This window comes from Triticum aestivum, chromosome 5D (genome assembly GCF_018294505.1).
Source record: "Triticum aestivum cultivar Chinese Spring chromosome 5D, IWGSC CS RefSeq v2.1, whole genome shotgun sequence".
NCBI lineage: Eukaryota > Viridiplantae > Streptophyta > Magnoliopsida > Poales > Poaceae > Triticum > Triticum aestivum.
In genome coordinates this window covers 532,272,079-532,296,431 of record NC_057808.1, presented here as the reverse complement: position 1 = coordinate 532,296,431, position 24,353 = coordinate 532,272,079, and the positions used below count along the sequence as shown (strand labels likewise).

The following is a 24,353-nucleotide window of genomic DNA, read 5'->3' as shown; positions in this document are numbered from 1 at the left end:
GGCGGTAGCGAGTAGCAGCAGTAAGGCGAGGCAGTGGTGAGTACTAGCTGCCGTGCGAATTGCAAGAAGTATGAAGCAGGGGCAGCACCTTATGGCGATATAATTCATCAGGTATTACTTCTTTCATATGACTTATGTTTGAGCATGATTAGGAGCTAGCTTGAGAAGAGAAGTTAGTGGACGTCCTCTAACTCTAATGTACCATGGTAATTGCTTCATGTCTAATGTATCATGGTAATTGCTTCAGTTCACTATTTTTTCGAGTTTACATATCCTTGGTTGAACCTCACGGCATGTAGCTGAAGGAAGATGGGTTGAAGGAAGATGGATGTTGACAAAGGCCAATGTCGAATTTAGAAATTGTAAGCCCCTTGAAGCACGACAAATTATGAGTGATGCTATGATTTTTGGTGAGTTAAGCAGTGCAATACTAATGGAGCAAAAATATATGCAATATGTTTCATATATTTGTCATCATTGCTGGAACGAGCTTTTGCTTCCGTTTCCTTGTTTATTGGTTGCCTCTCATATTTCCGATGAAGTTTTGTTTTGTGCCTAAAATTGATGAAATGTTACTCTGTGTTGTGATGGTGCAGGGCATATTTTTCCATCGGCCTTGTGAACATTCTTACAGAATGTTCGGAAAGAAAGCAAGAGAACATTCAAATCCGTGGATGTCAAATTCATTGATGTTTACTTACACCCAGGTATGCACTATGATAGATCAAGCATGCTTAGAACTATAAAATATTGTATTTAATTTGTTCCTCCTAATAATAAAAGACTAATACCCGAGCCAGATTGTTTATATAGTTATATGACATATGACATCTCATTATGTTGGCATATTGACAGGTAGATAACACATATGCACGAAATATTGAGAGATTTGTCCACAAAGTGTGAAAGCATAGTCTTCTGCGGGAAACAAGACTACAATGTCTGTCCATAATGGTATGTGTGACTTTGTAGCTCTCTTCTTCCTTTTAGCTACCTTCTCTTTCTAAAGTTGGTTCCTCTCTTGTTTTGATGGGTTTTAGTAGTGATCAGATCCGCTTGAGCAGTTGAAGAAGAATGTGGAGATGTCAGGGACAAGGCTCACAACCCCTACCTCCTTGTTACCATCTGCGAGTTTTCCGATGTCGAGCCTCCCATTTATTATGTACTTATTATCAACATCTTTAAGTCGATAATACGAAATTGTTGCATGTTCATTGCTGAGGTGTCAATACTCCTACATAATCCACCTCTCAGTATATATAGTGTACTGATGGCCTGCATTTTGGTTCAGCCTTACACAAGTACATGCCCTTCGGCAGCCTGGAGAGTCATCTCTTTGGTAATACTTCTCTCAAAATTATTTAGACTTGCTAATAGAGCAGTCGATGTTTAGCTTCTGCCAATCTGTACATTATGTTCTTAGATTTATTTTCCCTCAATACCTTGTTTAGTACAAGGAAGGACTAATATTATTTCGCAGCCAGGGTCGTTGATTATTGTTTATTTTATCATAGTTTGGTGTTTTTCATCTGAAAATAGATTCAAATGGGTACAGATAGGCTTGGCTCAACTCCTAAACCGGATAAAGTCCCCATAAGATTTCAATAGAATTTTTTTTGGACTCGGCAGTTATAAGATTTCAATTGAATATTGATATTGCGATGGATCGGACGCCAAAATTTGTTTTCATTTTTGTATTGAAATGGATATGGTATTTTTTTACTAAGATACCTCCACTTGTTTTCAAAATGGATTTAGATTTTTTACTGAAACTGGAATGGATATGATTTTCTACTGATATATGGTATTAAATTGTGGTACTGAAATTGTGATCCGGTCTATCGAATTTGTGGTAGTGAAACTGGGAATTGGATGTGCGCTCTTCTACTCGGCTACTCGGACGTGCCCTCAGGGTACTCAGCTCATGAGCCTCCCGCTATTCCTTATGAAGCAGCAAATGCAACATACCTAAAGGTGAATAGAGTATTTATTTGTAATATAAATGTCATAAGAAAAAGTTGACTTTATGCTGGTTATAGTTTACCCATGAATCATCATGTCATCCTTAGGTGCCTAAATTAAGGTGTACATAATTTATTTTGTAGAGGAAGAATATGGCAACTTAAACAATATTACATGTGATGCCATGTCACCGCAAGGAAGCATTCGCGCACTCATGTTTGGCATATTCCATGCAGCAGACCTGTCGTCATTGGTTGAGGTAAGCAATGTTTATTGCTTTGTCATATATTTGTTTTTATTCACTAAGTTCGACTTTGCACTTAAGAAGTCAAATCACTATTTCTGTTCAAGGTTGTCGTGAAAATTTCAAAAATGGACTGGAATGAATTGACAGTGCACTTCTGCGTTTTTGGCTTAGATGTTGCAAGGCTGCGAGGTAAGGGCAGACGATGCACGTCATCACTGCCTCTCTCCCCTGTCACTGTTTTTCTCTTTGCTGCAGAAATTTCACACAACCACCAGCAGTGAATAGGGTTACAGTTTGTGAACTGAGATGTTTGTGTAGTTGCTGCACTTTTATTACTACTTCTGATTAGTTGCGGATGCAATGATGTTTAGTTGATGTGGAATATTTTTGACTAGAATCCTTGATTGTGTAGTTGTTGCATTTTTAACTTGATTTATTCATGCTTCATACACATTGGAGACAGTTTCATCTAAGAAAAATCAAGTTCTGATTTAAAAAATAATAATTAAGTTCTTGGCACGATTAACATTGGATGACCTGCCTTGCTATATTTTGAACATGCTTGCTTTAAATTATTGGTTAATTGAAATAATTTATAATTTTATTTCTGTTCAAGGTTGTCGTGAAAATTTCAAAAATGGAATGGAATGAATTGACAGTGCGCTTCTGCGTTTTTGGCTTAGATGTTGTAAGGCTGCTAGGTGAGGGCGGACGATGCACGTCATCACCGCCTCTCTCCCCTGTCACTGTTTTTCTCTTTGCTAGAGAAATTTCACACAACCACCAGCAGTGAATAGGGTTACAGTTTGTGAACTAAGATGTTTGTGTAGTTGCTGCACTTTTATAACTACTTCTGATTAGTTGCAGATGCAATGATGTTTAGCTGATGTGGAATATTTTTGACTAGAATCCTTGATTGTGTAGTTGTTGCATTTTTTAACTTGATTTATTCATGCTTCGTACACACTGGAGACAATTTCATCTAAGAAAAAATCAAGTTCTGATATATATAAAAATTAAGTTCTTGGCACAATTCACATTGGATGACCTGCCTTGCTATATTTTGAACATGCTTGCTTTAAATTATTGGTTAATTGAACAAACTTCGGTCATCAAATCACATAACTCATAATACAAATCGTCACAGAATGTTAAGCGTGCGGACCCTACGGGTTCGAGAACTATGTAGACATGACCAAGACACGTTTCCGATCAATAACCAATAGCGGAACCTAGATGCTGATATTGGCTCCTACATATTCTATGAAGATCTTTATAGGTCAAACCGCACAACAACATACGTTGGTCCCTTTGTCATCGGTATGTTACTTGCCCGAGATTCGATCGTCGGTATCCTCATACCTAGTTCAATCTTGTTACCGGCAAGACACTTTACTCGTTCCGTAATATGCATCATCCCGCAACTAACTCATTAGTCACAATGCTTGCAAGGCTTATAGTGATGTGCATTACCGAGAGGGCCCAGAGATACCTCTCCGACAATCGGAGTGACAAATCCTAATCTCGATCTATGCCAACTCAACAAACACCATCGGAGACACCTGTAGAGCACCTTTATAATTACCCAGTTACGTTGTGACGTTTGGTAGCACACAAAGTGTTCCTCCGGTATTCGGGAGTTGCATAATCTCATAGTCATAGGAACATGTATAAGTCATGAAGAAAGCAATAGCAATATACTAAACGATGAAATGCTAAGCTAATGGAATGGGTCAAGTCAATCACATCATTCTCTAATGATGTGATCCCGTTAATCAAATGACAACTCATGTCTATGGCTAGGAAACTTGACCATCTTTGATTCAACGAGCTAGTCAAGTAGAGGCATACTAGTGACACTTTGTTTGTCTATATATTCACACATGTACTAAGTTTCTGGTTAATACAATTCTAGCATGAATAATAAACATTTATCATGATATAAGGAAATAAATAATAACTTTATTATTGCCTCTAGGGCATATTTCCTTCACACACATGGTGACCTGTGGCGCCCGAGTGGATCTGGACGTTGGGAAGTTGCACTAAGTTGCAGCGGCAGCGGCCAGCTGCAGTAGTTGCACTACAGGGCGGCAGGCAGCAACAGTAAGATGAGGCGGCGAGCGGCAGCATCTGCAATTTGGACGGCAGTAGCGAGTAGCAGCAGTAAGGCGAGGCAGTGGTGAGTACTAGCTGCCGTGCGAATTGCAAGAAGTATGGAGCAGGGGCAGCACCTTATGGCGATATAATTCATCAGGTATTACTTATTTCATATGACTTATGTTTGAGCATGATTAGGAGCTAGCTTGAGAAGAGAAGTTAGTGGACGTCCTCTAACTCTAATGTACCATGGTAATTGCTTCATGTCTAATGTATCATGGTAATTGCTTCAGTTCACTATTTTGTCGAGTTTACATATCCCTGGTTGAACCTCACGGCATGTAGCTGAAGGAAGATGGATGTTGACAAAGGCCAATGTCGAATTTAGAAGTTCTAAGCCCCTTGAAGCACGACAAATTATGAGTGATGCTATGATTTTTGGTGAGTTAAGCAGTGCAATACTAATGGAGCAAAAATATATGCAATATGTTTCATATATTTGTCATCATTGCTGGAACGAGATTTTGCTTCCATTTCCTTGTTTATTGGTTGCCTCTCATATTTCCGATGAAGTTTTGTTTTGTGCCTAAAATTGATGTAATGTTACTCTGTGTTGTGATGGTGTAGGGCATATTTTTTCATCGGCCTTGTGAACATTCTTACAGAATGTTCGGAAAGAAAGCAAGAGAACATTCAAATCCGTGGATGTCAAATTCATTGATGTTTACTTACAGCCAGGTATGCACTCTGATAGATCAAGCGTGCTTAGAACTATAAAATATTGTATTTAATCTGTTCCTCCTAATAATAAAAGACTAATACCCTTGCCACATTGTTTATATAGTTATATGACATATGACATCTCATTATGTTGGCATATTGACAGGTAGATAACACATATGCATGAAATATTGAGAGATTTGTCCACAAAGTGTGAAAGCATAGTCTTCTGCGGGAAACAAGACTACAATGTCTGTCCATAATGGTATGTGTGACTTTGTAGCTCTCTTCTTCCTTTTAGGTACCTTCTCTTTCTAAAGTTGGTTCCTCTCCTGTGTTGATGGGTTTTAGTAGTGATCAGATCCGCTTGAGCAGTTGAAGAAGAATGTGGAGATGTCAGGGACAAGGCTCACAAGCCCTGCCTCCTTTTTACCATCTGCGAGTTTTCCGATGTCGAGCCTCTCATTTATTATGTACTTATTATCAACACCTTCAAGTCGATAATACGAAATTGTTGCATGTTCATTGCTGAGGTATCAATACTCCTACAGAATCCACCTCTCAGTATATATAGTGTACTGACGGCTTGCATTTTGGTTCAGCCTTACACAAGTACATGCCCTTCGGCAGCCTGGAGAGTCATCTCTTTGGTAATACTTCTCTCAAAATTATTTAGACTTGCTAATAGAGAAGTCGATGTTTAGCTTCTGCCAATCTGTACATTCTGTTCTTAGATTTATTTTCCCTCAATACCTTGTTTAGTACAAGGAAGGACTGATATTATTTCGCAGCCAGGGTCGTTGATTATTGTTTATTTTATCATAGTTTGGTGTTTTTCATCTGAAAATAGATTCAAATGGGTACAGATAGGCTTGGCTCAACTCCTAAACCGGATAAAGTCCCCATAAGATTTCAATAGAATATTTTTTTTGACTCGGCAGTTATAAGATTTCAATTGAATATTGATATTGCGATGGATCGGACGCCAAAATTTGTTTTCATTTTTGTATTGAAATGGATATGGTATTTTTTTTACTAAGATACATCCACTTGTTTTCAAAATGGATTTTGATTTTTTTACTGAAACTGGAATGGATATGATTTTCTACTGATATATGGTATTAAATTGTGGTACTGAGATTGTGATCCGGTATATCGAATTTGTGGTAGTGAAACTGGGAATTGGATGTGCGCTCTTCTACTCGGCTACTCGGACGTGCCCTCAGGGTACTCAGCTCATGAGCCTCCCGCTATTCCTTATGAAGCAGCAAATGCAACATACCTAAAGGTGAATAGAGTATTTATTTGTAATATAAATGTCATAAGAAAAAGTTGACTTTATGCTGGTTATAGTTTACCCATGAATCATCATGTCATCCTTAGGTGCATAAATGAAGGTAACTTAAACAATATTACATGTGATGCCATGTCACCGCAAGGAAGCATTCGCGCACTCACGTTTGGCATGTTCCATGCAGCAGACCTGTCGTCATTGGTTAAGGTAAGCAATGTTTGTTGCTTTCTCATATATTTGTTTTTATTCACTAAGTTCGACTTTGCACTTAAGAAGTCAAATCACTATTTCTGTTCAAGGTTGTCGTGAAAATTTCAAAAATGGACTGGAATGAATTGACAGTGCACTTTTGCGTTTTTGGCTTAGATGTTGCAAGGCTGCGAGGTGAGGGCAGACGATGCACGTCATCACTGCCTCTCTCCCCTGTCACTGTTTTTCTCTTTGCTGCAGAAATTTCACACAACCACCAGCAGTGAATAGGGTTACAGTTTGTGAACTGAGATGTTTGTGTAGTTGTTGCACTTTTAGAACCGCTTCTGATTAGTTGCGTGATAACCCACAAGTATAGGGGATCGCAACAGTTTTCGAGGGTAGAGTATTCAACCCAAATTTATTGATTCGACACAAGGGGAGCCAAAGAATATTATGAAGTATTAGCAGTTGAGTTGTCAATTCAACCACACCTGGATAACTTAGTATCTGCAGCAAAGTATTTAGTAGCAAAGTAATATGGAAGTAACGGTAACGGAAGCAAAAGTAATATTTTTGGGTTTTGTAGTGATTGTAACAGTAGCAACGGAAAAGTAAATAAGCGGAGAACAATATGTGAAAAGCTCGTAGGCATTGGATCGGTGATGGAGAATTATGCCGGATGTGGTTCATCATGTAACAATCATAACATAGGGTGACACAGAACTAGCTCCAATTCATCATTGTAATTGAGGCATGTATTCCGAATATAGTCATACGTGCTTATGGAAAAGAACTTGCATGACATCTTTTGTCCTACCCTCCCGTGGCAGCGGGGTCCTAACGGAAACTAAGGGATATTAAGGCCTCCTTTTAATAGAGTACCGGACCAAAGCATTAACACATAGTGAATACATGAACTCCTCAAACTATGGTCATCACCGGGAGTGGTCCCGATTATTGTCACCTCGGGGTTGCCGGATCATAACACACAGTAGGTGACTATAGACTTGCAAGATAGGATCAAGAACTCACATATATTCATGAAAACATAATAGGTTCAGATCTGAAATCATGGCACTCGGGCCCTAGTGACAAGCATTAAGCATAGCAAAGTCATAGCAACATCAATCTCAGAACATAGTGGATACTAGGGATCAAACCCTAACAAAACTAACTCGATTACATGATAAATCTCATCCAACCCATCACCGTCCAGCAAGCCTACGATGGAATTACTCGCGCACGGTGGTGAGCATCATGAAATTGGTGATGGAGGATGGTTGATGATGACAATGGCGACGGATTCCCCTCTCCAGAGCCCCGAACGGACTCCAGATCAGCCCTCCCGAGAAAGTTCAGGGCTTGGCGGCGGCTACGTATCGTAAAACGCTATGAATCCTTCTCTCTGATTTTTTTCTCCCCGAACACGAATATATGGAGTTGGAGTTGAGGTCGGTGGAGCTCCAGGGGGCGCGCCCCCCACCCTCGTGCCCAGGGTGTGGGCCCCCTGGCCTTGATTCTTTTGTCAATATTTTTTATTATTTCCAAAAATAATCTCCGTGGAGTTTCAGATCATTCCGAGAACTTTTGTTTCTGCACATAAATAACACCATGGCAATTCTGCTGAAAACAGCGTCAGTCCGGGTTAGTTCCATTCAAATCATGCAAGTTAGAGTCCAAAACAAGGGCAAAAGTGTTTGGAAAAGTAGATACGACGGAGACGTATCATTGCGGATGCAATGATGTTTAGCTGATGTGGAATATTTTTTACTAGAATCCTTGATTGTGTAGTTGTTGCATTTTTTAACTTGATTTATTCATGCTTCATACACATTGGAGACAATTTTATCTACGAAAAATCAAGTTCTGATTTAAAAAATAATAATTAAGTTCTTGGCACAATTAACATTGGATGACCTGCCTTGCTATATTTTGAACATGCTTCCTTTAAATTATTGGTTAATTGAAATAATTTATAATTTTATTTCTGTTCAAGGTTGTCATGAAAATTTCAAAAATGGAATGGAATGAATTGATGGTGCGCTTCTGCGTTTTTGGCTTAGATGTTGCAAGGCTGCTAGGTGAGGGCAGACGATGCACGTCATCACTACCTCTCTCCCCTGTCACTGTTTTTCTCTTTGCTGCAGAAATTTCACACAACCACCAGCAGTGAATAGGGTTACAGTTTGTGAACTGAGATGTTTGTGTAGTTGCTGCACTTTTATAACTACTTCTGATTACTTGCGGATGCAATGATGTTTAGCTGATGTGGAATATTTTTGACTAGAATCCTTGATTGTGTAGTTTTTGCATTTTTTTAACTTGATTTATTCATGCTTCGTACACAGTGGAGACAATTTCATCTAAGAAAAATCAAGTTCTGATTTAAAAAATAATAATTAAGTACTTCGCACAATTAACATTGGATGACCTGCCTTGCTATATTTTGAACATGCTTGCTTTAAATTATTGGTTAATTGAAATAATTTATAATTTTATCTATATAGTTGCATGCTCCATATTTTGATGAAATTTACAAATGTCAGATTTTGTTCATTAGCATAGGTTCATGAATGCCAAGTGCATCCAATCAACGTCATCAAACTTTGGGCTCTTGCACATCCCTGTGTTTGTGAGGATGGGTCAGTAGTGCGCTCACCAAGTGGATGGCGGTAGAAGCAACACTCAAAAGGAGCGGCACAACAAAGAGGGTGGACAACATTGAGCGGAGGTGAGCCACTAACAATTTATCATGGAAGATAGTTTCTTTTCCTTCCGCCTCATGTGTTACGTCTGATTGTTTGAACTTTGTTGTTATCAAGCTAAAGGTCTTGTAGTTTCCGCGGATGATTTTCTTTCATACTCTAAAATATTTTCCCTAAATATTTTGGTACCTATGGGTGTAGGGCTCCTCGACATTCATGATCGAAGTGATTTATTTCTGAAGTTGGATGACGGAGACAAGGCTAACTACATGGCATTTCAGCAATGCAGGAAGCATTGGAAAGGCAATAGTAATATGTTAAGGTTGTGGTGTGGTTTGGATGACGGTGACGAGGCTGACATGAAGGATGATGAACTTGAAGTAATTTTGAGTGTGATGGTGTGGTGGTGTGGCTGATCATTAATTCATCACATCCAGATCTTACCCCAATGTTATCAATGATCTTGTTTATTTTGTGCTTATTGATACATAATTTCTTCTCACTGGCTTATTTCTATATTTCCTTATTGACACATAATTTGTTGTGACTTGCCCTCTCCACCCCTCCTCCCGATGGCTTGAGCTAGCAGCGATGTCAGGCACCTTGTTGATGGGGTTGATTTGAGGTGTGTGGAGAGAGCATTGGGGAAGGGGTCATGTTGAGGACCCATTTGGCGCTGATCCGGCTCCGGTGGAAAACAAGCCACGCTCACCCCACCCCATGGACGACCCTGACCAAGGTGCAGGTCGGTGGTCACCTTGGGTGCATCCGCACGGCCTAGTGGCCCGCACCTAGCAAAAGTTGTGAAGCATGGCAAAGCCACAAGACCAGATGTTCCCCTCAACCTAAAGATGTGAACTACGCTGCTGCTCTTGGTATGTGTGTTGCTTCCCCTGGATGATGCTTTGTTGCCGTTGTTGCCTTATCCCTCCCAACTGTCTTGTTCTTCCCTTCTCTTGTTACTCGACGAAGTTGGTCATGCCATATACTTTTCATGCTATGGAGTCTCTATTTCTACTTATGATAATTCAGTTTTGGTCTATACATGTGTTTGTACCAAGGTCTAAGACCTGGCTGATGATATATTTTGAAATAATGATTATTATCTATACTTTTTTGGTATATATGTATGTCAGTATACATTATTAAGTATCTGCCAAAAGAGGGGGATGTATTATATCTCAGTGTGGAACATCGTCTTTTAAGTGAATATATATGTTTATTCAATCTGAATTTAGATGTTTTACTTAGCTTGTACTAGCTAGCTTGTGATTCCCTATTCTCAAACTGTAATGAATTTTCTTTTAACATAGCTTTCTATTTCCGAGGCAACGCATGAGTGGCGTTGTTGTGGTAGAGCCCAAAATGAATGGTGTTTCCAGTATGGAAGTAGGAGGTACTAGCACTAAGATGGGAAGGCGGTTGCCACCCTTGTCCCTTGTTGCTGGCCTGCCATGACGACATCGATCAATGGCTCATTTAGAACACGAGTAACTGGATTTAGTGAGAAGCCTGAGGGTTGTGAGTTAGCGGGATGGGAGTTGGGGTTGGTCTGTTCAACTACGGATGTCTAAGTGGAATAATTCCCCTACATTAGAAAATGTGGCAAATTGCATGAGCGAGTGGTTCATTGCCTTTTTTCCAGGGGATGTTGCCTTATTTCTATAGTAAGCAAATAAACAGTGTGATGAACTTAATAACTCTCTATCCTTATTTGCTATTTCTCTTATTCATACCAAGTTTTCCCCATTTATACATGTAATGATGGTGAACTTAGACTTTTTGTAAGGTGAGCCATTCTGTTCTTTGAACTTAACATCTCTCTATTCTTATTTCTCTAGAAAACTTTCAGACGATACTCACACCATCTGATTCCTTGCAACATGAAGTGTTTTTCACATCTGTTACAATACAATGTTTGTTTATTAATCATATTATTTATGTTCATAAGTAGTATAAAGTTGCCTCAAAATTGTTTATATGATTTTGGATGATATATTATGATGCTGACAAGGAGGTTATTGGTGCTCATTAAAATAGCAGTATGAAATAAGCCTGCATATGTTTGTTGGTTTTCAAATTAAGCCTTTCAACTCAACTGGAATTATCATTTGTACATTATTTACTGACATTTACCTCTTGTTTCGCAGGCTATCTAGAATGACTGCAGGTTTTAATCAAGAAGTCCTCAATAGGTGGACTGGCTCAAAATGGAGAAGCATGCTGGTAGCTTTTCTGTTGATTGTATTAAGCATTTAAGGTCGTAGCAATTCATAACGTCAATATCTTTGGGATGCCTTGTAATATTTTAGAAAACTGTCTTTTTTTCGGCCTGATCTGGCGTGTTGTCCATACACGTCCTTACCCCATTTCCTTCTCACATATTGTATGGGTTTTCGGATAGCCTAGATATACGGAGACAATTTGGGGGTGTCGATTCTCTCTCTCTCTCTCTCTCTCTCTCTCTCTCTCTCTCTTGCACGCACGCACACATATTATGGACCTTCTCCTCAGTCCTACCGTGCATTATTTGACTTTTGTGCTAATAGATGAAAAAATATGTTGTAAACTTGTGAGTTGTGAGCTACTCCCTCCGTTCCTAAATATATGTCATTCACACTTTCACCCTTATATTTGATGTTAATGTATGAGTGTATGTCTAATTAGGGTTTCTCTCCAGTTGGTTGGTGTTTCAATAGGGGTTGCTTGCTTCCCTTTTATGGTGTAGCTCCTATTACAACACACACATTTCCTTTTGAGTTTTATGTGAAAATCCTTTTGAGCCGATACACAAAATATGAAGTTACATAACGCAAACAAAATTGAAAAATTGTTATAAAAATACAAATAAATGCCAATAAAAGTTTAAACAATGAATGTTATCAAAGATTGATATATCTACCTGTCACAAGAGAGGTAGGAGTAGCATGTTCTAGAACATGTGTTTTTCTTTATTACTTTCTAAATGGTAAATTGTATGGTTTGAAGCGCCTAAATCCATATTATGTAATAGTTTGCCAGCCAATTGCATATTGCAACGAAGTTTCTGGTTGGAACATCTTGGAACATTTGTTTAAAGGAAAAAAAATTATTCATGTGTTGTTTTTAATTAATGGATAATAACAATGCACATGCTTTCATGAGGAAAACGATTTTAAGAATTAAAAAAAGGCATTCAAGTGTTATTATCATTTGTAATGCATTGCAGAATAAAGAGTTCAGTGTTTGTGTACCACCTTCTTTATTTTGTACATCAGGTATAGGGTTGAATTACATTTTTTTAATCGAAGTACATTGAAAGCGAATTAGATTCCAATTATTTTTTTATTTGTTATTGCCTATCTTTCTATGTATGTAAAATTTTACATGTAACCGATACAAATTTTTAAAAGCCCGTGGCAACGCACGGGCAGTCTACTAGTAATTATTAGGGAATCAATTAGCGCCATGACAGACCACAATTCCATTGAATGGAGGCTCCTTTATTTTCGGCAATTGAAATCCAGTTTTTTTTAATTAGAGCCAGCCTTCTTTTATTGTGGCGCTCATGTCCTCAATTATCGGGTCTTTCTCTTTTTGTTGACATGTGCAGTCAAGGGCACAAACCGTAGAACATGGCAGGCCTAGTGGCCCATGCAAGGGATAAACAAAAAAATTAGAAACAATGCGCAACCCACGCACCAGGAAATTTGCAAAATGTCACGACGGACCAAGAATACCTATTTGCTTTATTATTATTAGGTAAAGACATAAAAGGATCATAGATCTCATACTTAGAACTCCTGAGCGAAATATTAGTGATAAGTTGTGATTGGCATGGACTAATAGAGGACAAACCATGCTCCTTCCGTGAGCCTCCAGCGATATGGAGCTTGTTAGAGAAGATGAGTAGCAAGACAGATGGTTCGCGGGCACAACCCTCTCCATAGCCGGCGACAGAGATGGTCTTCACATGCCACATCACAGCTTTAGGATTGACGCTAGGTCGTTTAGATCATCTTGCAGTCATCACTTCAAAACAAAAGAATTATCTCTTAAATGTGTGTGGGGGCGGGGGGGTACAAGCAACCAAAACCAAAAATGTTCTGGTGCACGGATGAGACGTGGTGCTCATTGATGTTAGCATGTAAACTTTGGAACCACTTCTTTTGCTCATCATCCATGACAGCAGTGTCGAAGAACATGACCCTCGACTTCTTGGTGAACCATGCGAGCCCAAATTAGCCGGCCTTGGTTGTTGCTCTTTTTCCCTCAATGCCCATCTTCTCCCTCTTGATGTTATCCCCTCCCTCGTAAGTTCCGCTTTGTGGCTACTATTTCCATGAACCCCTTGAACCTTTCTTCTTTCTTTTTTTCCCTTCCTGTCACCTCTCTCGTCACTTGAAACCTCTTTGTTAGAGATCATCTCTACCAACGAGGTCAATAATGATGAGCTCGTCGATCAGATATGTTCTGCCCTATTTTGCTCCCCCTGGTCTTGCCACGCATTTAGTGAGTGCAACATCATTTCCACTTGGCTTGCCATCTTCATCCACACGAGTAAATTGCAAGCTTGAGTCGCCATTGGTCTTTTGCTTCTTGGATGCAAGATTGGAGTTCTTGAGTGATCCAATGTGGCCATTTCGTTTATTTTCCTTGTTCAAATAGATCCAAGATGCAATCTAAACTACTGGAAAACTGAAAAATCTTATCGAGCGACCTAAAAAAATGATACAACGTGATAGGTATAAGGGTGTCCCATTCTTTCAATGAGAGGTACTCATTTGATTTGGGTGGAGTCGAGTTTGACGATCCGACTAAAATGTGTGACAACGTTGAATTTTTATTGACCACGTTGGGGCACCATCAACCTGACCACGAATGTCTAATCCCTACAGGCAATCGAAGAACTATGATTTGTGATATGAATATTGCAAATATGTACGAAGAATAGATGAAAGCTGGAGTTTCGTAAGCAGACATGGAATGATCGTTGAACACAAACAAAGTAGACGGAGTTGCTGATATGGAAAGCTTTTAACTAAACAAAGCAGAGTCTAAATGATGCCCTAGGGGTGATATTTATGTAGGTACACGAAAATCCAGCCAGCCCTATAGGGGGGTCCCACCTTAAGTCGGTTTTCTCCACTATTGTGGCTCTAAAACCTACCTATGGTCATACATTTCAAAATTACATGGGCTTGGCCCAAAAGTAATATGGCACAACACCTATAGAAGGCCATGGATGAAATATGAATTGTGATCTTCGATATTTCATCTATGTGTTCTTACATCATTATGGTGGCTCCGAAGTTACAAAATAACCACTTGAAACTCCATCTTCCTTCCATGTATTCTTGCCGCCATCTCCATGCTTGCTCATGCCCCAGTGCTTGTCCCTCTCGTCCATGCAAGTTCCTTTCTTCCTTAACAATAAAAATATATACGGTTTATTCTCATGATCATTAATGAAAGTTCTTAGAGGCGCAAGTACCTGATATTTAATTTGACGTCTTTCTTTCCCCTCTCGGAAGACGACTAGGGCAAAGTCTTCCTCCACTCGATCTCCAAAGGCGAGCCTGTGGATTCACCTTTCCTCTACCTGCCGCTCTGGCGGCCGGTGGCGGGTAGATGAATCATGGTGCCTCGGCTCCTGCTAGCAGATAGCTTATGGTTCTATTCCTCGCAAGGGTGGCGCTCGGACGGATGGCGACGCTTCTTCTCCGAGTCAGTCTTCGGGGCTCGGATCCTCCTCAAGTTTGTCTATCGGGGCGGATTAGATAGAGCTCTATCGTATATTCCTTCCTATTCCTCAGCGCGTTGAGGTTGGGATTTCTTGTTGTGTGTACACAACGGCAAGATTTGGTGTTAGGTTCTTCGATTCAAGGGTTCAATGGCGGCAACCGCGTCTCAGGGGCGCTGGTCCTTAGGGGCACGTGCACGAAAACTTCCCGACTATCATCGGTAAGGTCAGGCCAAGTCAGGTATGAGAGCGACGCATCGGTGGCTCTTTCTAGCGGCGGCAGTAGTCGTTCAGTGAGGGGTGCTTTGTACTTCTAATGAACTATGATAATAGATGCGAGTCCTTTTCACCAGTACCTGATATTTAAGTTGACGTGTCAGAGCACCGCTGATTGGTCCTTATCTTTCTGTGACTTGAACAGGTGTGACAATATCAGCGGTGACCGAAATGGAAATGTGCTCATCACATGGTCATATACGTGTCTAATGGATAGATACATTTGTGCAGTGATAAGGTCCGCTTGGATATGAACGGACCGAGCAAAGTTGCGATGGATTGCACCACGATCCCAGCGGCGTGATTGACTTTCTCATATGTGTCGAAGCTCCACCTCTTGAAATTTCGTGCTGGCAAATTGGCACATATGGAAGCGGGCCGGGGTGATGGACTTCCTTGTATACGAGACATATGTCTCGAAGCGCCGCTTTCTAGTACGAGACATATATCCTGGAGCTCCCCTTCTTGAAATTCTGTGCTGGAAAAACTGGCACATATACAGAAGGAAATGTAAGCAGAATTGTACGCTAGGCCCCGAGGCGGTGTGCCATGACATTCATGCTCTGCTAGATCTTCACGTACGCGGGTATAGTACTCCCTCGGTTCCTAAATATAAATCTTTTAAAAGATTTCACTATAGACTACATATAAAGCAAAATGAGTGAACATATACTCTAAAAGACATCTATATTTATTCGAATGTTGTTTTTATAGTGAAATATCTAAAATGACTTATATTTAGGAACTGAGGGAGTACAATGGATGTATACATGCAGGTGGTCGCTGCATTTAATACCTACCTATTTTTCTTGACCAAGCTGATATTCCTTCCTTCATGCCGTGTTTGAATACCAGTATCTCAATATATATACTTGTAGTAACTGCTCGATCATCAATTCGACTCGCTTATATATACTTCGAGGAGCCAGCAGGGAGAGAGTCGTGAGTATCCATTTTCCGTAGTTGAAGCAGATGGAGGAGAAGGCCGGGATGGCCAAGCTTTGGGCGCCTTTTCTTGTGGTTTTGGTCCTCGCCGGGAGCGCGCAGGCGGCGGCCGACCGGAACATGAGCCGTGGTGGTATGAGGCGGCTTGCCGGGGCGCCGGGCGTACCAGTGCCTATCACCGTCCTCACGTCCGCCGTCGCCATGGGAGCCGGTACGTATATGTACATACGCTTATAGCAATTTTGAGTTAACCTTTAGTACTTTTTCGATCATGTTAAAATTGTCCATCCACCACCGGTTTGGAGGGGTTTTAGGCTTCGGTGCAAATTCCATATCGTCATGATTGTCCTTAGATGCCATATGTGTTGGCCCAGGGACTGGTGAGAGCTGTTCTTTCATATAAAAAAAATTCCCAGGACAATTATTTACAAAAAAAGGAAATGAGGTGAAAACCAGTACCACAGACCCAACCTTCTCTGTTTTCATATACCTTAGATAGAAAATTCACTTTCAACCTTTTGATCTTTTGATCTGCAAAAGTTGCACCAAGTTACTCCCTCCGTCCCATAATATAAGAACGTTTTTCAAGCTAATATAGTTTAAAAAATGTTCTTATATTATGAGACAGAGGAAGTAAAATTCAAGCGTTGCAGGCAGTTTCTGCACTCTGTCTATATCTATATACCATATATAAAGGCCCAAAGGGATAGACACAACAGATCTCAAGCATATATCCTACCAATTAATATGCTACCAAATATGAACGTGAAATCAATATTCTACCATATATCAACGTGCAATAATATCTCCACATGTAATGATAGGAGTATATAAGTAGTGTTCTATTGCACGATTAATACAGTTAAATTTGTTGGATCCCTAAAAATTCCCTCTTAATTGCACATTAACTACCACAATATTCTCCCTAAAAAACTACTACTACTCAAAACGACATGCATGTTTTCACAAAGTACTATCAAATCATTTAGATTTGTACAATATTCTCTTTGAAATCCTGCAAACTGAACATTTATTAGGCATTCATTATGTTGCTCTTGCAATCTTCCAAACGTATTCTTCGACTCTTGAATGGTACATATCCGTAACCAAGGCTTGTGTCATGTCTTCTGTGACCTGCACGATTTTGATAAATAAATTTAAATAAATGACATATGTAATTAAGTTGTCAGTGTTTTCGTAACTTGATCTATTTCCCGTTAGGCTATATTTCTCTGAAAGTGGCCGACGATCTGTTGAATTGACACATGCATGATATATAAAAAGAAAACACTTGTACATATATATATGTGGCTGCAGCTGTGTTATCCGTTCCTAAAAAAAACTAGTATTATCCATACGTAACGGCTCTGTACATGTAAATGATGTGCAGTGTGCATGGATGGGTCGCCGCCGGCTTACCACATGGATGGGGGCTACGGTGCAGGGAAGAACCGTTGGATCGTCCACCTAGAGGTACATACTCTACATATGCATATATAAAGACATGCATGTTGTTTTCCCAAAAGAAAAAGACACGCATGTGTGTCTGAGCATTGTGATGCATTTCACTCAATCAACCGACCAACATGCTGCACTACACTCAGGGAGGCTCATGGTGCGAGAGCGTGGGGTCGTGCCTGTACCGCAAGGTGAGCCGCCTCGGCTCGTCAAATCTCATGAACAGGCAGATGTACTTCGGCGGCATCTTGAGCTCCAGCCCCGCCGAGAACCCTGGTTCGTGCATGCTCCCTCCGATTCAAAATACTTAAATTCTATGTTTATTCTAAGTCAAACTTCTTGTATGCGTGTGTGCCCATTATTAGATTTCTTCAGCTGGAACCGGGTGATGATCCGCTACTGCGACGGCGCGTCTTTCGCCGGCGAAGGCTACGACGCGCGCTCGGGGCTCTTTTTCCGGGGCCAGCGCATATGGAACGCCGTCATCCAGCACCTCCTCTCCATGGGGATGTCCTCGGCGGATCACGTGCTGCTGACGGGAAGCTCCGCCGGGGCCCTGGCAGTGGTGCTGCACTGCGACCAGTTCGCCGGCTTCTTCGCCGGCCGGGGCACCACTGTCAAGTGTCTCGCCGACGCGGGATTCTTCCTCGACGCGTACGTACATATGCATGCATAGCTTATACCCATCCAATAAAATCAGTACTCCCTCTCATCCATATTAGTTGTCGCTCAAATGAAGCGACAACTAATTTGGACGGGAGAGAGTACTAAAGTCGATCTATCATTGTTCACCCGGCATACACATGCAGCGTCAACGTCGCCGGGTGGCATACCTTGAGAACCTACTTCGGAGGTGTCGTGGCCACGCATGGGGTGGCTCAGAACCTGCCCAGGAGTTGCACCAGTCATCTCGACGCCACCTCGGTGCGTAACGTGAATTCTCTATGATTAACTCATCAAGAACTCGACTGACCGCTACCGATCATCTCATGTGCACATGCATGCATGCAGTGCTTCTTCCCGCAGAATGTAATCGGCGGCATAAATACCCCGATCTTCCTGCTGAATGCAGCCTACGATACCTGGCAGGTATAGGAAGCTTATATATTGACCTGATATCGTCCAAGCTTAGGTTATTTTGTTATCTGTTAAACAGTATCGTCCACACCACACACCCGTACTGACAATAAAGAGCAAATGCAATTCAGATCCGGGAAAGCCTGGCCCCGGACGTAGCCGACCCCGGCGGCGCCTGGCGAGCCTGCAAGTCCAGTCGTTTTGCCTGCAACGCGTTCCAGATGAACATCTTGCAAGGTATACATCCATGGATTTACTAATTTAGCAACGCACCAAACGATGATCGTCCAAGTTCGAGTTCTGAATGTCACATGTATATATCAATGATCAATATGTACCTATGAGTGCAGCTTTCAGGAACCAAATGGTGGGCACTGTGCTAAGCGTCTCCCGTTCCAGGAGCAACGGGTTCTTCATAAACTCGTGCTTCACTCACGGCCAGTCAGAGTATGCAACTTGGAATGCGTATGGCTCTCCTAATCTTCAGAACAAGGTACCTACTAGCTATCACTTGAATATTGAAGTGGACTGTACATATAGTTCATCATCATATATAGGTTCACTTCATGTTTTGTGTTGTTCTTGCGTGCGTGCACAGGCGATCTGGAAATCTGTGGGTGACTGGTACTTTGGCCGGGCCGAAGTGAGGGCCATCGACTGCGCCTACCCCTGCGACAACTCATGCCATCACGACATGTGAGGACAACTGATTTGATGAAAAAAAAATGTGGAAAATATACATTACAGCTAGCAGAGTGATTACTTAATAGTGAGCTTGTGTCTTGTAATATTACTTTGTTGTGTGTACTTTCTTATGCCAATTCGTTTCAGACGAGACAAATATGTATAACAGTTAAAGCAGGTGAAATAATCACTGTACCAGCATATGTGCTGAAGCACATCCTGCCAAAAACTTTTCAAGATTAAGCAATTACAACCAATGAGCTAGCACTAATTATATTACATATACAGAATGCCACCGCAGCACCTGAATTGTGTATGACTACACAGAAGCATTTCTCCACGGTGTGATTGTTGCCTGAATTGTGTGTCCTTGCGAGCAAAGAAACATTGCATGAGAACCGCATGTCCATGGAAGCAATGATTTCTCTGTCAAATGAATTTGACTGGACGGTATTGATACCGAGTGGCATTTTTTAGCACGCACTTAATGGAATGATAACATTTTTTAGCAACTGAAGCATCTGGTGGTAAAATTGATTAGTGTGACACAACAAAAAATGAAAAAAGAAACTTGATATTTTCTTTTAAATTCGATCAACGTTAAAGAAGTTCGCCTTTAAAAAACTTAATACACATATATAACTACTAAGTGCCTCTTTGATTCGTAGGATTTGTAAAATGTAGGAATAGGAAAACATAGGAATGGAGTGGCATGACATCTTCAATGTGACATGACTAGTATGGTCATTTGATAGTGCGCAGGAAAACCGTAGGATTCTTCACATGAGGTTGGAGTGTATGAAAATTATCCTATGAAAACTAGTACAAATTAATCCTACGAATCAAACAACTACACAGGTAAAAATCTTAAGGATTGGAACCCTCCAAAATTTCTTTAGGAATCCTTTGAATCAAAGATTCCCTAAGCCGGCATCACCTCACCAAAACGTACCCATCGACATATCACCACGCCCACATACATGAGAACAACAAATTAGACGGTAGCTTTGTAAAATCAACTGCAAAATGAACTAAGCTGGCTACTGCTTTTAAGATATTTTTACCACAGCTTTTGATATTTTTTAGTAAGGATTACCCTTTTTAATACATTTTCTTTCGTTTTACCTCATTTAAGTACATTTACATCACATTTTAACTTTTTATTTTTACACACGTTCTTTCATACTGGACACACCTGTCAGCGCACATGTGGCGTGCGGGTTTACTTCCAAAAAATTTATCTCTGTTCAGCATATTAGTTGAATACTCTTTTGCCATATTCATTTTGGAGTACAAAATGATTAGTGATCTGTTTCTTAAGAATGAAATAAATATTTGCTCTGTTTTTATTTACTCTGCATATTAGCTTTGTCCTAAATTAAATTTTATAAAGTTCGACCAACTTTATAGAAAATAATATGAATACAAGTGTATATGATGTGAAAATATATTCAATGAAGAATCTAATAGAACTAATTTCGTATTGCCGGAGGGCAATGTTAATTATTTTCTTGAAAAACTATCTTGCGAACGTTCACTGGGGGGCCAATCCTAGCGAACACGCTCTCTCCCATCGGATTCGTTTGCACGAATCTTGGCGCAGGATCGGAGCCACATCTGACTGTTAAACTAGCCAGGACACGTAAGATTTGTTCTCTCTTTTTTACACTAGATGACAGTTTTTCTAGATAATATTAACATGGGATTTTATAATTTTTCAAACTATGTCAAATGGAATTTTCCAAAAGAAACACTTTCTTCTTTCGTTTCACAAAGTTTGCTTTTGTGCGTGCATTTTTATTATTTAAGAGACGGCATTTTTTATTACGAAGAGATGGCTTTTTAATTACTAAGAGGTGACATTTTTTAAGAGATGTAATTTTTTTATTATCAAGAGATGGTAATTTTTATTAAGAAATGACATTTTTATTATTAAGAGATGGTATTATTTTGTTTATTAAGATAAGACATTTTTATTATTAAGACATGGTAATTTTATTTATTAAGAAATGGCATTTTTATTAGTAATATATGGTATTATTTTGTTTATTAAGATAAGGCATTTTTTATTTATTAAGAGATGGCATTTTTAGTTTATTAAGAGATGGTATTTATTTTTTATTGAGAGATTGCATTTTTATTACTAAGAGACGGCATTTTTTTTATTAAGAGATGGCATTTTTTGTATTAAGAGATGACATCTTTTTGTTTATTAATAGATGGAATTTTTTATTTATTAAGAGATGGCATTTTTATATTATAAAGAGATGGCATTTTATTATTTAGGAGATGGCATTTTTTTGTCAGTGCATTTCTTCCCTCTTTGTTGACATGGTAACTCAAATTATAGGACCATGACAAGTTTTAATTCCAGGTTTTTAACACTAATAGTTAATTTTGAGATGAGAGGGCGACATTTTTCATAAATTGTAAGCATGGCATTTCAAATTTTAAGTTTTCTCCATTTTTTATAAGAATTGTCCACGGACATTTATGGCCAGAAACGCGTTGGAGATGCCCTTACCCTACAATGTTGTCCAAGCAGCAGTGTGTTTCGGTTTCAAGTGTGGGTTGTACGGGTAGTGTCTCTTTCTCATTAGATTATCCATTTTCACTCACACTAACATTAGGTCTGCCAAATAAAAGGCTCCAATAGTATTTGTTCTGAATATTGATTTACAATATCGATCGTACACATTTTTTTTCATAAAAAGCATTTTTATTAACTAAAAATATAGCATCAAGCGAATACAAAGCATGATGAGCAACATCTGGCCTCTGCATAGCTAAAATGCACACAGCCAATTTTGACTGTAGACTACCTATTACTCATATCCATATGGAAGCAAATCCGTCGACATTGCATGCTACGTGTGCAATGGCAAGTGAACTAGCGTGACAGAAGCACCAAGCCATCCCCCAAGGGAGGCTATAACGGAATGTGGTAAAATCCAGTTGCTAATGCTCCCGGCTGTGGGTTCTTCACAATTAGCAGGGCTTCTATTCTACTCCCTCCGTTCCTAAATACTTGTCTTTCTAGGCATTTCAACAAGTGACTACATACGGAGTAAAATGAGTGAATCTACACTCTAAAATATGTCTACATACATCCGTATGTGATATTCATTTGAAATGCCTAGAAAGACAAGTATTTAGGAACGGAGGGAGTAGTACAGAGATCACCACTTGTTATGCTAGGGTCTCCTTTTTCAAGTTGGTTACTGTCTTGTTGAGCAACATTTTCCCGGCAATCTCCGCTTATTAGGGTGGCCTCTAACAGGTTGGGAGAGTACTAAAAATCTGGCTCATACGCCTCGCAAGATTGAACATCTGCGAAAGTCGTCTCAAAGCTCTGACTCTCGAGAGAAAGTCTTGGGCTCAAAAATTAAAGAGGCGATAAAATGTGGCATAAGTTTAGTTAAATTGGGTAACATGGATGGGAATCCCTTAAATGAGGTAATCCCTCTAAAAATGACAAAATAGGGGATAGAAGGTCGAAAGAGCTCGAGCTCAGAATTTTTTGAATTTGTTTTCATTTATTTTGGACTGTACTGTTCTCCAAGCTCATATGAGCTCGGGCTCAGTTTATCCACTTCCGAAATTAACTCTAAACATTAGCAGAAACTTGTTTGAGCTTGAAATCCATCAATTCAAGCAGCGGCAACCGGGGGCTGGAAGAGAGGCACGTACTGCCCAAGTGCCCATTGACATCGCAGGAGTGTGAGCGGTGCCAAACCCCGACGATCTCGACGGGGACGACGCTGGTGAAGCCATCATCGTAGAGGATCCGGAGCTCGTGGGGGACCTCACGAGGGTGCTCGTTCTGCAGGACGACGCGGACGGTGGAGAGGTCGGGCGCCGCGAAGCAGGCCGGGTCGATCTCGCGCACGAACCCGAACCCGCTGCAGTTGTCCCCGATCATCTCCTCCGTGCGCTGCTCGACGGGGTACGTAGTCGCGCAGCGCCGCGTGGACGAGGTAGTCGTGCGTGACCCGCCGGACGTTGGGCGTCTCCCCCTCGCGCACGAGCCTCACGGTGACCCCGTCCAGCAGGAACGGCTGCCGGCGCATGGCCGCCTCCCGGTGGTCGGGCGTGCGGAAGCGCACCGCCATGTCGCCGTGGCAGGTGTCCGGGAGGAGCTCGAAGTTCTGCGGCAGGTCGAGCGCCAGGGTGCGGAAGGCGCGGCGGATGAAGGGCCCCGGGTCGGCGCGGCAGGGGGCCTCCGGCGGCGTGATGTACGCGTACGCGAAGCGCCGCGCGTGGTAGACCGCCTCGGGGTCGCGTTTGCGGGTGGAGTTCATGTACACCTTGATCGAGTCCGGGCGCTCCGTGCGCGGCGGAAAGGCCAGGCGGACGGCGGTGGCGGCCGGAGGGCCGTCGAAGTACACGCGGGTGACGAAGGCCGGGCGGTCTGCGGGGATCTCCAGCGCCGTCGCCCCCTCCGGCATGGCGCGGTGGGCGCCGGCCGGCACCATATTGGTCGGCGGGCTGGAACGGAAGCGCTGATGAAACGAGGCTCCGTGGGTGATTCGTGGGATGGGAGGCAGATGAGAGGGAGCGGGGATTGTTTTATGGTCACGGCGTTGATGAGGGGAGGCAGGAGAGTGGCAATTGACAAATTTGACCTATGGATGAAATCAAATCAACTATCCGTGAAACTATTTCACGCGGCTGACTTTTTTTATGACGCCCGACACGAAGGTGCCACACTATACTGTGCAACGGCTCACAGATAGGCGCTACACGCCTAGCGTCGCACCCGTGTGATCCGAAAATTACTAAGTCAGTGTGCAGCGCCTAGCTTCTAGGCGTTGCACTAGTGGTTGCTTCATTTTGTAGTGCAACCACTAGTGCAGCGCCTGACAGCTAGGCGCCACACTATACAGTGCATCGCCTAGCTCTTAGGCTCTGCACAATGACTTAGCAATTTTTAGGCAGTCTGGGATGCAACGCTGGCCAGGCGTGTAGCGC

At 41.2% G+C, this 24,353-nt stretch overlaps 1 protein-coding gene across 1 annotated transcript; it reads left to right on the top strand.

The window, feature by feature from the left end:
- Positions 1 to 16,075: 16,075 nt before the first annotated feature.
- LOC123126021 (pectin acetylesterase 6) lies at positions 16,076 to 19,639 on the top strand. Its single transcript, XM_044546441.1, has 9 exons — positions 16,076 to 16,374; positions 17,554 to 17,636; positions 17,768 to 17,897; positions 17,987 to 18,275; positions 18,431 to 18,545; positions 18,633 to 18,710; positions 18,830 to 18,935; positions 19,049 to 19,191; positions 19,297 to 19,639. The coding sequence occupies exons 1-9, from the start codon at positions 16,191 to 16,193 to the stop codon at positions 19,396 to 19,398; spliced, it is 1,230 nt and encodes a 409-aa protein (XP_044402376.1). The 5' UTR covers positions 16,076 to 16,190; the 3' UTR covers positions 19,399 to 19,639.
- Positions 19,640 to 24,353: the final 4,714 nt, after the last annotated feature.